Source organism: Styela clava, chromosome 8, assembly GCF_964204865.1.
Source record: "Styela clava chromosome 8, kaStyClav1.hap1.2, whole genome shotgun sequence".
Taxonomy (NCBI): domain Eukaryota; kingdom Metazoa; phylum Chordata; class Ascidiacea; order Stolidobranchia; family Styelidae; genus Styela; species Styela clava.
The window spans coordinates 15,878,151-15,895,106 of NC_135257.1; the positions used below are offsets into that span (position 1 = coordinate 15,878,151).

General features: G+C 34.5%; 1 protein-coding gene across 2 annotated transcripts in view; it reads left to right on the forward strand.

The window, feature by feature from the left end:
* LOC120345474 (protocadherin Fat 4-like) overlaps positions 1 to 15,820 on the forward strand; it is a 53,741-nt gene extending 37,921 nt beyond the window's left edge. For both annotated transcript variants that reach the window (XM_039414930.2, XM_039414932.2), the window contains exons 34-55: positions 12 to 256; positions 1,002 to 1,116; positions 1,563 to 1,689; positions 2,108 to 2,255; positions 2,375 to 2,525; positions 2,866 to 3,001; positions 3,402 to 3,515; positions 4,069 to 4,287; positions 4,755 to 4,943; positions 5,454 to 5,594; positions 5,862 to 5,970; positions 6,236 to 6,464; positions 7,218 to 7,460; positions 8,637 to 8,861; positions 9,528 to 9,761; positions 10,393 to 10,612; positions 11,417 to 11,610; positions 11,792 to 11,932; positions 12,381 to 12,881; positions 13,572 to 14,022; positions 14,098 to 14,245; positions 14,555 to 15,820. In XM_039414930.2, coding sequence (XP_039270864.2) covers positions 12 to 256; positions 1,002 to 1,116; positions 1,563 to 1,689; positions 2,108 to 2,255; positions 2,375 to 2,525; positions 2,866 to 3,001; positions 3,402 to 3,515; positions 4,069 to 4,287; positions 4,755 to 4,943; positions 5,454 to 5,594; positions 5,862 to 5,970; positions 6,236 to 6,464; positions 7,218 to 7,460; positions 8,637 to 8,861; positions 9,528 to 9,761; positions 10,393 to 10,612; positions 11,417 to 11,610; positions 11,792 to 11,932; positions 12,381 to 12,881; positions 13,572 to 14,022; positions 14,098 to 14,245; positions 14,555 to 14,960 — 4,686 coding nt within the window. In that variant the 3' untranslated portion in view covers positions 14,961 to 15,820. The remainder of the gene's footprint in view (positions 1 to 11; positions 257 to 1,001; positions 1,117 to 1,562; positions 1,690 to 2,107; positions 2,256 to 2,374; positions 2,526 to 2,865; positions 3,002 to 3,401; positions 3,516 to 4,068; positions 4,288 to 4,754; positions 4,944 to 5,453; positions 5,595 to 5,861; positions 5,971 to 6,235; positions 6,465 to 7,217; positions 7,461 to 8,636; positions 8,862 to 9,527; positions 9,762 to 10,392; positions 10,613 to 11,416; positions 11,611 to 11,791; positions 11,933 to 12,380; positions 12,882 to 13,571; positions 14,023 to 14,097; positions 14,246 to 14,554) is intronic.
* The last annotated feature ends 1,136 nt before the right edge of the window (positions 15,821 to 16,956 follow it).

Consider the following 16,956-nt stretch of genomic DNA (forward strand, 5'->3'; position numbering starts at 1 on the left):
TATTTTCGAAGGTTTATACTGTTACTGCAACTGACGAAGACGTTGGAACGAAACTACAATATGAAATATCGAGTCGAAACACCGCTCCTTATTTCACTTTTGGGAATGGTGGTGATATTATTTTGAAGCAAAATGTTTCCAATTTTTCTCTTGGACAAACTTTGCCTATCGTTGTAAAAGTATCGGATGACGGAGTGCCACCCAGGTCTTCTAATATGAATATCGTCGTTGAAGTTACTGGTGCGAATATGCACAGGTAATGGGATGTTAACAGTTTATATTGCTTATGCTTTTTTAACTGGGGTTCCGTGTGTTTTAGGAGGTCGCTAGGAATCGATGACAGTTTCTCTTTGAGTGGACTGTGTCGATTATGTCTCAATATCCCTATTTGTACAAAAAAAAGTATTTTCTGCTTTGAACACTGAGAAATAAAAACAGTAGTCGCCGCTCAAGTATGGCTCAAAAATTTCATTGCGCAACAGATTTTATGAGTCCTGAAACATAATCACTTTTATTTGATATAAAGTCGACATATGGATCCTCAGTACTTAAAGAGGTTTGATTTTATGTGAAATAAATGCATTAGCAAAAGGGTTGTTGTACTTCTTGTATTTTATCTTCTATCCTAACTTTTCATTGTTATTGTTGGATTACATAACACAGAAGTGTTTTGACTTTCTTACTTTTATGGGTGTTTTAAAATAATTGTTAATAGGAGTTATATCAGGGGTTCTATATAGATAAAAAGCATTAATGTAGCTAAAAATGACTCATTTTACTAAATCACTTACCGTATTGACTTTGTAAGTACATGCATCTAAAAATATAACTGATTAACTTCTTCCATTCCCGACATCTTGGAATTTGTTTCTTACATAATTAATAACTATCAAACCTAGAAGCCATTTATATATGTATATATATGTAATATCTAATAGAAGTCAAAAAATTTTCAGCATAGAAAAAACTTAAATCTGTAACGCACTTAAAAATATTTTCAGTCCAACATTTAAACGATCTTCTTATGAATCAAATCCAATACCAGAGAATTCGACTCGTGGAATCAGAATAATAGAAATTGATGCATATGATGATGATATTGGAATAAATGGGAAGGTATGCTGCAAAAATATTAAGAAGTTAAAACCACACAGTCCAGTATATACTAACAGACGAATACACTGGGCAAATCGTCACCAACATGGTTTGATTAAAAGTGTAATGAAACAGGGCTAGGCAACTGTGGGCACGGCTACCTAGTGATTTGATTGTAAGACTTAACTATGATAGTTAAAATCTGAAAGATATTTGGTTAGGCTTACCATCTTACTCAGGGGTTTAAAGAACAATGCCGAGCCGAGGAAACTCCTGTTCGTCCTAAGCAAGAGGCATAAAAATCCGTCGTATACGAAAATTGTTCACAGCGAACCCCAAGTATGTCCAGTCTAACTAACCTACATTGAATACCGAACGTCTGCACTATATTTTTCATCAACTTAACCCAACAACTAAAAAAGGCACTACGGATTCCGACATCACAGTGTGTGTTCCTTCTGTTATAGGTGAGATATGAGATTATAGAAGGGAACATTCAATCTGCATTCATCATTGGCAAAGAATCTGGAATCATCGTTCTCGACGGAACATTGGACTATGAGACTACACCTATATATAATATTGTGATAAAAGGTATTTTAGAGTGAACCATTATAGTATATATAAAATTATGAATCATACGATACCATCGTGTGTCCATGAGCAATATAATTCACTCAGTAGTAGTATGATACAAAAATGGAACATGCCAGCAAGCGATAAAGCATGTAAAACTACTTGATTGAGTGCCCAATTCAATAAATTCAATTAAATTCAAACTATATATCAGTTTAAAACACTCGAGTGTAGTCGAGTCACGGGCAATGCGAATCCAAAGTGACAGTTAATAACTGAGCCAAGTATCACAGCCGGTTAGTTTAAATGACTCAACTTACTTTGACGTACTCTTATAAATGGTAACTCAAGTCCAACTAAGGTCGAGTCAATGAACGCCATTTGTACGAATATATTATTCACAATTTTAGTGTTCATTTTTGTTTTTGTATACTAGCAACCGACTACGCTGTGAACAGCAGATCCACAACAGTAAAGGTCAAAATTCCTGTGGGAGATGTCAATGACAATGCACCATATTTCAATGAATCTTATTTTGAGATTCGTGTGATCGAATCAACGCCGACAGGAAAGATTATATCCAGGTAATTTTAATATCTTATAAGTTGAAACAACACTTGAAACGCACAAAAAATTTTCTGTGAAAAATATTCCATCGGAACAAAATTTTATTTACAGTATAGCATTCATTATTTTGTTTCAGACTTACAGCTGAAGACAAGGATAGTGATGAGAATGCTTTGATCAAATATTACGTTGATAATTTTAATACGATCGGAATACAATCATCAACTGGTGACATATACCTAACACAAATGGTAGATTTTGAGACCAAATCGACGTATACCTTGAATGTTAGTATATTTTTCTTGGATGACATAAATCGTAATTGTATTGTTGATTAAATCCGAACTATTTTAATTTTAATAATAAACTGCCAAGACTAAGAAAGTAAAAAGTTCATTTCGAAATTTCGACTAAAACTTATGGCCACACACTTTCATATAAAAAAAATTTTCGAAGATGGCTGGCATTACCTGTAAAATTCTTATGAGATTCTATTGCTAATTTTTTTAAACATTTTAAACGTATTTTTGTCACAAAAATATAAATATTTCAGTAAAAAATGATCTATATGACTTACATGCATTGTCGCGTTTTTGTAATTCTAAATATACTTACCATATTTTCAAGGTCATGGCTGAAAATGAAAAAGGAAACGGAAAAGCAGAATCAGAATTGTCAGTTGTAGTGTTAGGCAGTAATGAATTTCCTCCAGAGTTTCTTCAGAATACTTATGAGTTCAATATTCCACACTCGGTTGGAAGAGGTATTACATTCGATATTTATTGTTTACAATGCAATGCAGTGACTCAAAAATCATCGGTTGGGATTTGAAAAACACAGATAGTAGTTTTATTATTAGTGTTTTCTTTGCTGAATAATAATGATACTATAGCACAAATATATGTTTGTACAGTTTCATATGAATGAAGTCAGTCCTACTTACACAAGTATAATTTACTATAAAAAAGCTTTATCATGCACACATGAAAATAACATGTATATCGAAATGACATAACATACATAATAACTGAAATAACTTTGTGAAATGAGACAAAGTTGTTGGACACGCAGAATCAGGACAAACATAGTTAGTTTATAGATTTTTATTATTGCGAACGAATATTTATTATCACTTATACTTACTGAATTTTTTTCAAATCTAGGTACAGTCGTTGGATTTGTGAATGCAACAGACGATGATTCAGGAACTGATGGTTTTATTGAATATATACTAGAACCAGTCGATAATGACAATTTCAGCATGGACAAAACATCTGGTGAGTTTTTTTGTTTTTGCTAGTTTCTATTTTCACTCGAATACCACAAGCTTAAATTAAATTCTAATATAACAAATTGTGTAGTACATCTACTCTTTATTATTTCCTTTCAACTGTTATTTCGGTGGGCGGTCGCCTCTTTCAGTACCGCTTTAATCCGACCGTGATAAACGTCGTTACACATATAAATGATTTATTCCAACTATATATCGACGAAAACAAACTAAACAATTATAGTTTAGTTTAATTATCGAAAAAATACCAAGCAGTGCTTAAATATATGAGAACGAGAGGTCGCGCACTGATGACGGTAAAGACTCATCTGGAAAGTTTGCTGAAAATATCGACAACGTCGCGAATAAGATGTTATTGTACGACCTAAAGTGTTCGTATGACATAAAACAGCACCAATTAGAGTGAAATATTGGGTCCCATACTGGGAAAAGATTTGAGGAATATAAATGTCATAGCCTTCTATCGCGGCTTCAAACCTCTTCAAGTACTGATGATCCATATGTAGACTTCATATTAAATAAAAGTGTTAATGTTTCAGGACTCATTACGGTCGTTGACAGTTCTCTTTACTCAATCGGTGACGTCATACTCTTCACCATAATTGCTAAAAATCCGACATCATCATCTGAAGTTTGTTTGTACGACACTGCACAGTTACGAATCAACATCATTTCAAACGAATGTCATCTAACGTTATGTGAGAATGGAGCTACGTGTGTCGATGGCTTGACTGAGGCCATTTGCTATTGTCTACCCGGTAAGTAATAGATTCACACGTTTTCGAACCTTTTTCGGTAAATTCTTCCCTTCGCTTATCTTGGAACTCTTTATTCCTCTCTCATTATTCATATAAACTACCTCATTTATTCAATCTTCAATGAATCATTAACTAGTTTTATGCCTTATGCGCAAGTCGTACTTCCGCTTTTTTATAGTACAAGTATTTTATAATGTGTTCATAAATAGGTATTATAGTGATAATAAAGAACTAAAGAAAATTAGTACAACTACCGCAAATACGAATCAAAATGTCTCCCTAATAATGTAAAAATTCATCCTCGGTTGGGAAACATAAAAGCAATTACGTGAGGTGGCACCCGATCATTTTACATACTGCAATTCGAATCAAGACTTAAAATTTCAATATCTGATTATTTTTAAGAATTGTACAGCTAGAAAATATTACAAGTGAGGGGTTTTAAATTGGTATTTACTTCGCTTTAGGATTCACAGGCGAACTTTGTGAAACGAACATCGACGATTGTGTCGGCCAGCCATGTAAACAGGGAACGTGTGAAGACCAAGTGAACACTTATCAATGTTCTTGTGATGAAGGATATACAGGATATAATTGTGACGTCATAATCAATCATTGTGAAAACCAACCATGCGAAAATGGCGGAACATGCTTAAGTAGGTTTAATCATTTTTGGAATATGATTCCGTACGTAAATCTGGTATAAAGTCTAAGTAAGATCTCCCATGTGCTGATTTGTTCTATGTTATATCTTAAGAGGATATTGTTTCGCCCCGAACGTGGCCATACACAAGTAACTACTGATCATACGACCACCACCGCACCTCTGGTTACCAGGCGTGGGTTCACGGGTTCGAATCTCATGTGGGATAATTATGTACAAGACGATTGCTGGACTCCTCGCCACCGTAGGGTGGGTGATTCACGTAATGGCCGGTCGATTTAAGGCTTCCACATCAAGAAGTCCATGCTTCATCTTTTTATTAGTAGGAACCGGAATCTTTGTGGTGTGGTGTTTGAAACCGAAATGTGTAATATGGGTCAACACAATTAATTTACAGAGTGTATACTACAATGCAATAAAAATTGGGATACCCGATTATTCCTAGGTAATATAATCGAATCAGAATAGCTTTCATAAGCCTATATTTTATTTCGTATCACAGACACACCAACCTCGTTCAAATGCAATTGTCTTTTTGGTGCAAGTGGATTGACATGCAATATACAAAGTATCAACTTTCCTGCGCAATCGTACATTATTGTAGACGGATTTGATGAAGAAATTTATTTCGAGTTTTCGACTGGTAAGATATGTAGATGACTTTATATATATATGATTAGGACGACGTGTTATGGGTTAGTTTATCCAAAGCGCTTTTTATTTCAAACGAGTTATTGGAAGATTCGAAAGGAAAAAATCTGGAAAAATTTACCAGAATTTAATGGTAATTTGGTAGATTGTTTCTGTAAACAAATAATTTTAAACGTTACGTGTTTTAATGATTTTATGCATATTTACACTTTCAATTTTAATTTTGTGACTAATTCTTAATTTTTGCTCTTAAATGCAGTTTCATCATCAGCACTTTTATTGTATTCATCTCTCAATTCTGAATCCTATATTACTTTGGAGATTATTGAGAAGAAGATTGTGATGAAAATAAAAACATCCATAGAAAGGTAAGAAAGAGTATTTCAAGACCTATTTGATGATATATATATATATAAAAAAAAATGGAAAGAAGAAGTGAATTCAGATAATAGAGACATTTACCAAAATCAAGAAATAACTGTATAAAAAACGTGTTAATGAAATTGTGGTCTTTCTAAAATGTCGTGTATCACTCGACCCCATTTTTTAGCCCATTTTTTTACTACCCATTTGTAGTACTTCATGATACGTTTAGCATTAGAAACAAACAAAGAAATATATTAAAACACACAGTGACCTGGTACAAGTTACTTTGGAAAAAGTGGTGAACGATGGTGGATGGCACAATATACAGATCAATTTTGGAAGTTCAAGCTCTGGCACATTGTTGTTGGACGATTGTTCTTCTGATGAAACTAATTTATGTTTTGGAACATTTAACATGAATCAAGATGTCGATTTTACGTCGAGTCCAATAACCATCGGTGGGATTCAAGACATAGCGGATTTGAATAGTGGAAAGGTATTCCAGATTTTTTATTTTTTACATTCCTATACATGATTTATGGCTATAAAATGCAACCAAAAAGCGGTGTCGTGGAGGGAAAGAATTCAGATCTGCGTATATCACATTGATCTACTGAATTTTCAAGGCAGGCATTTTTTACGCCCAATTTACGGCGTAATTACCGGATTGAATGGGTCATAATGCGCATCCGGTTATAAAAGGTGCATTTTCAATAAAATGTTTACATAGAATTTTTATTCACACATAATGTGCACTAGTCTATGAAACGCGACGGTTTTTAAAGCAATACCGGTACTGGTTTTGAGTGTATACAATAGCCACTACCTGATCCATACATCAGGCGAACTGGCTTATAAGGCACACGGTCAATATTTTTGATCCCAGTCTGTCTGTAGCCGGACGACTTTCTGAATTGTCTAGAGTCGCGAATCGGAATAGCACACTTTCAATGACAATAAAACGAGTCAAAACTTCCTATTAAAACTTAACTTAGCTTTCATAACAATCTTTTGAAGAAGGTTTCCTTCGTCAAAGTTTTCCTTATCAAAATTCATTTTACTCAGAGTTCGGAGCTGCAGTCGAAGTCTCCCGGAGGCGGAGTCAAAAATTTTCTTAACACGTGACAGCAGTCAACATTTCATGCCTTCACCAAACCGTAGTCGTAGTCGACTGTAAATTTTCCCCGATCCGAAAGCCCTGATCTGCATTGATCTCTATTATTATAATAATAGCTGGTATTATTTTCAGCTGTCATCTCACGACTATGTTGGTTGTCTGCGTTCCCTGAGTATCGATTCAAACAACATTTCATCTGCTTCTTCCGATTTAATCCGTAAGAAGCATTTAATTTCAAACGGTTGTGACAAAACCACTTCTACGGGAGCATGTGGCGCCAACGTATGCGGTAATGGCACCTGTACAGACTTATGGTTGAATGCTCAATGCGATTGTGATGATAGATATATGGGCGCTAACTGCGAATCAAAAAAGGTGAGCAGTTGTGCTATTTTTATTGCTTTTAGAGTTTGAAATGCGATGGATTACATTCTGTTTCGTGATACTGGATTAGCTGCAAATTTTCGCTTATGACGACGAATATTCACACCGTTCGCTTTGAACATGGGCCTCTAAAAGCTTCCACTAATATACGCCGATCAAAGTTTTATTTATTTTTTTTCAGATATATTTCTCGTTAAAAATTTATGATTGCTTTCATGTTCTGTCTCTTCTGTTTTATCGTTCCAACAAGCAGCAGTCAAATGTACTTTGTGTTATGCACTTAACAAATCTTGTTGAGCAATGGTCTTGTGTCTAAAAAGCATTTATCTGAACCATGTTAGTATCACAGGCAAAAAATCTCGAGAGTTAAACTCGACACCTTACACAGGATGTAATAAATTAGAATCCGGCCCTTTCAATTATAGTAGCCCCTTACGTATCAGTGGATTCTTGTAAAGAGCTTCGTTTAGATAAAATGCATGAAAACGTAATAGGGAAAAGAAACGTCGAGTCTTATTTCCAGTGTTCACTCTAAATTTTGCTTCAAGTTAATTTTTATACTAAACAAGATCATGCTATTTATCATTTAATCATAGGTTTACTTCTCTGATGAATATATCAATACATCGTTATACAATGTCTATAATCTTGTTGAAACTTTTTCTAAAGCTATAACAAAAATCTACTTTTTTTTTAATTTTGAATTTTAATTTAATGCTAATTTATTCTGTTCATTCCCCCTCGCTATGCAAAAAAATGTTTCCTTTGTTGTTTGATTTATATAATATATTGGATCAGTGGTTAATGATTTGCGCAACTTGTACTTTGGCTGTTATGCGGTTTGAATACTTATATAATAATATAATAATTGAATACTTATAATTCGTGCATATCGCCGCAGTGAAAACAAAGTAGCTCATGATACATTTTCTAGAATTAGACTTATTTGATCTTCTGTCATATTGAGTCAACTGTTTTTCGTGTTTCAAAGTTGTACTAGTTTTAATTTAAAAGCCTGAGAGGTTTCACAGACTATGTAATAGTCCCCAAAGGTCGTATCGTTGCCTCCCAGATTCCCCACCGGCTGGAAAACTCTAGATTAGAAAATTATCAATAAAATCTTACTCAAATCTATAGTAATGTGCATCTGTGTTATATCTATTCCAGGTCGGACAGACGTTTACTGGCAAGGGTTTTGCTGAAATTAAATTCACGGAATCATTTGTACGAGATTCAATGTTACAAGAGGTTACATCGTCTGCTGGTAACCGAAGGAGACGCCGTAATGTCGGTAGCTCTTCAACATTCGAAATCCAGTTTCGAACTTTAGAAAAAGAATCACTAATTGCGGTTTTTGTGGATAAAACTGGAGAAAACTACGCTGCTTTAATGGTAAGATCCAAGTTAATTTTGAATTTATGTTTGATAGTTTTGTAGCATAGAAAATAAAGAGTTTCCAAATTTCATAAGATGTTTTTTCAAGAACAAAAATGGAACAGCAAAATTTTTGGTCAAATGTAGCACCGACAGAAAATTCGATAAAAATATTTCACCACAAAATGCGGTTACCATGGTTACCCCGCCTGTCGTGGTAGAGTCGTTCTTTTCCATCAACAAGGGTGACACCAAGATATCGGGTTGCTTAAATGTATTTCAATTTTCAAAGTCCGGCTTTTGTTATTATTCTATGTTCGACCCTTTTTTCTCAGTATGATTTAATGTTAGACTCATTCCCTCATAGACGACTCTGCTCGAAAACCATCATTGGTTTATCGCGTCTCCCCCACACTGAAATGCACCTTTTTATCTTTCCTAATTATGTTTGTACAATGTAATGAGTACTTTCGGCATGTGATAAAATAAACTACTGACTGACTGAATTTTTTGTGTGTAAGTAATACATAAATGTGGTGCAGATGTTTTAGTGAGTACACTTGAGTGAGTAGCTCTTTAAAACGAGGTCTGCATGTCCTGATTGAAAGTTTAAATATTTCTCCTCGGGTCGTTATTTATTGCATGTGGAGGAAAAACCTTAGCATGAATATATGTTTTTTTCAGGTAATTGACGGGAAATTGAACTATCATCACAAGACTGAATCTGGAATAGCAGTAGTCAAATTAACAGATGACATATCTGGTGGTAACTGGCATACTGCTGAGGTTACAATATCAGGTTTTGAGGATAATTCTGCTGAAATTACGCTCTCTATGAAGGATTCGATCGCGCAGAAAACAACTTTTACAACTGGAAATGGAGTTATAAGCAATTTTGCGGATCCATTACAAGTTAAGGTGACAAGTAATCATTTATTTTTCTTCCCTAAGACACTTGTAAAAATGAAACTGTGAAAATCTGCTAATGTTGTAAACAAGTTCGATACCGCACAGAGCGCAAGACGACAGTAGCAAACCCAAATCCGATCCGAATTTAAAATTTTCTATATACATATACATAAATCATACATTTTACAGCGTTTGTCTAGTTTGGGATGGGTTTTTTTCAAAAATAGGTGTAAAACAAGGTATACAAGCATTATGCTTATAGTGTTTCAAACCGGCCTAATTCTAATTCAAATGCATGCTCGAAACCAGCTTAAAAATTTCAATGCGCAACCATAATCAAACATAAGTTTATGAACTATATAGCTATCCTATGACCTATTTCAATTATTGAAATAATATTAAAGTCATCAATTCGACCAGTAATTTGTTTGTATCAAGCCATCGGCTGTTTTTTCGTATTTTCCGCATTTTTATTTGCCTCCCGCGTTAAATTTCGTTCCATGAATTGTGTAAATCTAAAAAATGCCGTTATTTAATCACAAGTATACATAATCACCTTTTGTAGTATTTGAGATCGTAAACCTATGACACACAGATCGTTAAACAGACAATTTTATAACTATTTATTTTATGATTTCAGACAATATATCTTGGAGGAATACCAAGCTCAAGTTCACTTTCTCTTCCCACAAAAACCAGTTTTAAAGGCTGCGTGTTTAATTTTAAATTGAATGGTATTACGTACCAATTAAATTCTGATGCGACCAATTATGCAGTCACTGTATCTTTAAGTGAGGCAGGAATATCCACAGGCTGTGATGGAGCTGGACTAACATGCGATCTTGTAACTTGTACGAATGGTAAGTAGACATTTCCGAAAATACCGAATTTTAAAAATTTTATGCAATGGTGATCTTCATTGCGAAGCTTACATAAGCGGTAGGAAAAAACACTTCTGATTATCCTTCGTGGGTTCGAATCCCGTATGGAATAATTATGTACGAAAAGATTGCAGGACTATTGGGGGCTTTTGGTAATTCACGAAACCGCTGGTTGAGTCCCTGTTTCTGATACGAATAACTGGTAAACTATTCTTCTCTAACTGCATTACTGGTAGCCGGACAAAAATTCGTGGTTTGCAATATGATAACACCGTATTTTGGCTTTTTCGCCACCTCTGGATAAGTATGAAAATTTCTAAACACATTTTCTGCATGGATCAATATCTCCGAGTTCATCAAGAAGTACAAAGCGCGGAAAAAATGTTCTGCAGATTTATGGAAAAAAGTATTCAAATCATTAGTTTTCTTTGATTTATATGCCCAACGAACCGGATGTCGAGTAAAAGGGTCAGAATAAAATATTGTTACCTTTTAGTTTGGTGATGATTAGTGTTGCAACAGGATGTAGATCGCAAGCTATCCCAGAAATATGTGAATCACACCGACACCAACTTGTTCCTTGTCGTATGAGGGCCATACAGATGTTTAAAAGTATACCTTAATGAATCTAAAATATACATAGATATCAAAGAAAATGTCCAGATGGTCTTCGAAAATTCATTGTTGTTGGTACCCTACGACTGCACTTTCTTACTGTTAAATGTTTTACTATTAGTATCTATGATTTACGTTATTTTACAACTTGGTATATACTTTTTACAGGTCGTATTTGTGTTCCGGATGACGTCAGTGTTTCAAAGTGTGTGTGTCAAGACGGATATGTCGAATCTAATGGCGATTGCGCAATGATTTCAACTGCAGGATTTGATTGGTGGATAATTGTTGTCGTTGTTGTTCTATCAGTGTTTATAGTCGGCGGAATTTTGATATTTGTCGTCTGTTTCAGGAGAAGAAAGGTTAGTTATCAATAGCGAAATTTGGGGAACTTATCGTGTTTTTAGTGCATTTGTTCTCGTAAAGTCGACTCTAAACCCGGAGGTGCGGTGACACTATGTCGAATATCCCTACACACTTATCTTATAAATTGGCTGCAATTGCATACAAGCTTGCTGATATGCTAATTTTGTTATGTTATAGAACAAACGAAAATCAGCACTGGCTCCAACCGAAAATCGAACAGCAAGTTATGAATTTCAAGACAGAAGTAATAATGGATATGTAACCCCTGACCTTTTACCAAATGATGCACAAATAAGTGAAAACGAACTTGAAAAACAGGTAATGAATAAAGTATAAAATATAACGTTATATGAAAAATTTATTTTTTGAACTATACTTTAAAACCAATTTTTTTACCATAAAAGGATTTCTTTCACATAAGTTATAGGTGAACTGAAACTCAATGGCGAGCGAGGTACATGATACCTAACGATATGTATGAAGTGACTATTCTTGAAAAAACTAGAATTACACTTTCCAATTTGGTATTGCATACCCTATTTTTTATATATAATTTGAAAATGAATTACTGGAGTAAATATTGGAAGAATATAGCCAAATCTCGCATGATATGGCATTGACATGGTTGATTTTCGTGAGCGAAATGATATTTCGAAAATATTACGGTTATCTAATTCAAAAGTTCACTTAAAACGGCAAGAAATATTGGTCATAAATAACCTTTGTTTTACCTATCTCGGCTGTGAGTCATGTATATTCAATTTAGAATCCCAGCCAAGAAGTAACAATCGTGAAGTCTTCCTCAAATGGAACAATCATATCACATACAAATGGAACAACAGAACACAAACATGTTTCACAGCAAAATGAATCTTTGTACAAAGCCTACGATCCTATTATAATGAGTGGAAGGCAATCGACAACCGATTTTATTAAAAATGAGAACTTGAAACTGACACAGAGACCAGCATCTGCTCAGCCAAATTTGGCACCGGTGCCTTCTCCACTTACAATTTCCTCGGACGGGTATTACGCAACTCCCAGGCGGAAATACCAAAATCAATTTCATATAAACCAAGCTAAGACTTTGCCTAGGAAGTCTACTAATGGAAGTCAAGATTATATTTCCGATCGTATACAGTCCACTCCACTTAGATCTATATCTCGGAATTCAGCCAAACTAAACTCTGAACCACGAACTTATAGAGAAAAAAGAAGGCACAATAGAAAATCAAGGGAATCTGAAACTCTAGAAGGAATGATGAGAGTAAGTTATTAATGAGGTTTCTAACTATATACGGTGTTTAAAACTGAATTCCTGGGCACGGTGGCCTAATAGGGGTTAAAGCATTACTCTTACCTATGTTGACAACACTGGTTCAAATCTCATGACTTTAACTGCATACAATATATTCGGTAAGCAATACCGAGCTGAATTCAGGTCCTTACAACTATATTAGGTTTACCTAGCAGTGGCTGCTTGGCAGAGCCATGTCCGGAGCGAAGGGCGTTTAAATAGGTCGTATATAAAAATGAATTCTAATACCTGATCTGTCATCAGTCTGTATTACAAGTATCTATTTAAAACGGGACTGATTTAAAGTTAATCTATATCTTCGGGAATAATATGAAAAAAATAGAAATCATCTAATATCTAAAACTATACGAAGCTACTGATTTCGGTGCTCGTTGCAATAGATTATATGCGAGTATTTCTATGAAACAACTATTTTCACAATTTTTAAATGAAATTTGCCAAAATCATAAGTGCCGAAGTGATAATTTATATGATTTATTTATATGAGATAATTTATATTTATCTTTTCTGTTAAATTGGAAGCTAGAGGAACTTCAAGTCACAAATTTGTCAAAATTAGTGCACTTGCTTTGGAATGTCATGTTCCAAATACTTCACGTAGTGGTATGGGATTTCTAAAAACTGTCAATATATTTTCAGGAGTTGTCAGATATTGTTGGGCTCACTAACGAAGAAATGGATCTACTTCATGCTGGGGCGATAGCTCTCGGGCAAGATGCTATATATGATGACGGATCGAGCGTTTCAACTTCTAGCCTCACTGACATGAGTATGCACTCAAGAACGACATCTTCTTCAGTGAGAGTGAGAAGTTTTGTAAGATCGGTTTCACCTCACAGAGACGCGCTTATGAAAGATTTAATGCCTGGTACTGTGATCAGTGACTCTGTTCAATCGTTACCTAAATCAACCAAGAAAAAATTAGAGTTCAGAAGTGACTCATATGAAACATTGGCGGTTCTCGGTCCGTTTGAGTTTCCTCCTCCACCCTCGGAATCCGAGACAAACTCATCCACTGCATCGACTACAGAAGATGAAGTATGGGATTCTACGACAAGTGAATCGACAGTGGCTTCAACAGTTAAAAAAGGTAGTTTTTCATGAAAATTGATTGTTTTAAAAGCAAATTTGCAGATAGTTTTTCAAACTTTTTGATTGATTTTAGTCAATTCACCGGATAACTCATCAACTAACAGTGGCGATAAATCTGGACAACTTGATCTCAATTTTCCGACCAACCTAGGAGATTACTTCACATCACTTGTTGATGTGTTTGATGACATATCTCGTCTTAATTCGGATGATAAAGAGAGGTAGGATATTCTGCGAAACGCCATCAAACAGGGTCTAAACAACGAATTTAAGTTGTATTGTCAGTTGTTGGTCCAATTGATAGCATTCCAATACTGAAAAAAGTATGTAACAATTGAAAATCCGACAATCCAAGGAGATATTTTAATCATTACTTTATATTCGTCAGGAAATCAATGTGATGGAAATTTGGGAATATATATTTTTAATTTTCTTGAATTTTTTAATTAATCTTTTATACTATTTCAATTTGATTTAGTTTTATAAAATGTCATATTTGGTTTGTCATAATGCACTGCATTTATTTACAGCAATCTTCCACGATCTGAAGATCGTCGCCCGTCTGTCCTTCCTGGTTTTGTTGGGCACGAGGTGTCTTTGTGGAGCGACATAGAAACTCTTAGTAAACGCCCCCTCAGGAAAGGCGCCCACGAGAGAAGCACACTGGAAAACATATCACAATCATCCATAAACAAAGAAGAAGGCGACGATCCAGTAACCCCAGTTAAAAAGAGGGGTAGCCGTGTCAATTCACCGTCAAGTATTATTTTAGAACAAGTTAATGGACGAGAAAGTAGAGCATCTGAAAGATCTTTAACGTCTCCGACAGAAGTAGACTCAAAAAGGAAGAAAACCGGTCGAAATACGCCTAAGTCATCATCAGGTAGAAGCAGCAGGAATTCAAAAATGAAAACAGAGTTTGAGAAATATGTCTGAATTGAATGAATTTTCACGATGAAAATGAATGAATGCAGCGGCGATTTAGAGCAAATGGCCCGCGACATTGCACTGAAAACGATAATAAGACGTGGTGTGTAAGGCGGGTTGTGCTGAAGTTCCACTCAGTTTGCATTAAAAACTTGTAATCAATCGCATTTATTAATTTACTATCGAACTGCTAAATGTGCCATTTGGGCACAAAAATGAGATTATTTTAGGAGAAATAATGAGCTAAAGGTTTTTTATTTCGAACATTTCTTTTCTTCTTCTTTGTTGAAACTAAGAAAATAATCATACATACAGTATAATATTTTTTTTAATATTGTTTTTGTTCATATTTAACATTTTATTACGAACCTTTTCTGTAGGTTTTATTTGTACGTTTTTTTACCTAACAATGCCTATTCATTTTTTAAGACAATATTGAAGCCATTCATTGTTGTTACTTTTAGACCAACTCGCATTTCTAAAATGAATATCAAGACTTTCATGCATCTGCAAAACAACCAAATGAATATCTCAGTTTGGCCCCCAATAATGATAAGAAAAAATAAGTTAATTTTATCAATCGCAATAAGTTGAATCAATTATCGTGTCAAATATTGATACTATTGGATTACTGAAGATGATTCATTTTATGTACAAAATTTTCAAGGATAAGGAGTAAAATATTTGAATCAAATTTGGCAACAATTGTTTAAATTCAATTGAGATAGTCCATTTGTAAAACAGCACTATTTTTTTGGCTGTGTTTGAGTTCGTGTGAAACGAAATAATAGAAATATATATGCAATTTTCTTGCCTAAGAAGATATAATGTTTGCATAATTTATATATATGTATTTCAATTGTAATGTTCCATTTAGCATCAGTCGTTTTTTATTTCCTATATATATTTTATTTGTCACGCTCTTCAGATTCCCAAGTCCAACCAGAGCCAGCCAAATCTTGTTTATCTTTTACATCATGTCAACTTTTTGTCAATCCTTTGCAAATAAGATGAATAAATTTTCCAATTGTCTACTTTTTGATTGCCTTCTCAGTTTGGAGTATTTCGAGAAACAAATAGTTTATCGTTAACAGCGATATCAACTCACAATGAAGACAGTGGGTGGAGTCTGGAGTTAAAGTGCCGCAATCGTCTTGAATGAAAAATATTTATGTTAAGCCATTAATAATATGCTGTTAACTCGGCTCTGCATCGTGAACTTATTGCGAAAGAAATTGGTGTCAAATACAATAAAATTCCACACAAATGCTATGAGGTCTTAAAAATATTTAATGCTATACTCGAACGTTAAAAAGGACCGTTTTTCTCCTCCGCCAGCGGACAGTCACAATTGACTACGTGAAAAAAGACCAGGATTTTAAAATGAACCACGGTCCCAACAAGTTTCTCATATTTGATGGGAACATGCAATCTGAAGTGAATTTTGTAAATCAAGCGCACCCGGCGGAGTAGTCAACAATCGTACATGGAAAGACTTACATCAATCGATATCCATAGTCCATACGGCACCAGGCAACAGCCAAGTAATCACCCATTGCAGCTTTAAAGGACAAGTTGATTGGGTATATATACCAGGTTTTGAAAAACCCCTCTATTCATTTGTATCTTGTAGTAGCAACAGAAATTAAGTGCAGTAGTAAACAAGATTTCATATAGATATATGAGCAATATATTATAAAAGCTCCATTTTAGACCAACATTGTTTTTGACACTTATAAACTACCCTCGATACAAACTTAACTCAGTTTATTAATATACGATAATCACGCAGCTTCATATTATGATATACACTATATTTAATTATTATATTACCGGTATATTATCTAAATTAAAGACCCAGCAACTAGATAAATCCGTGTCAGTTATTCAATTCGGCAAATAAGTGAATCTATCAATAGTCAATACTAATAGCTGTTGGACACTGTATTGACCCATGTATCGGTTTGCAACACTGTTGTTATTGTTTAGACAACAACTACTATTA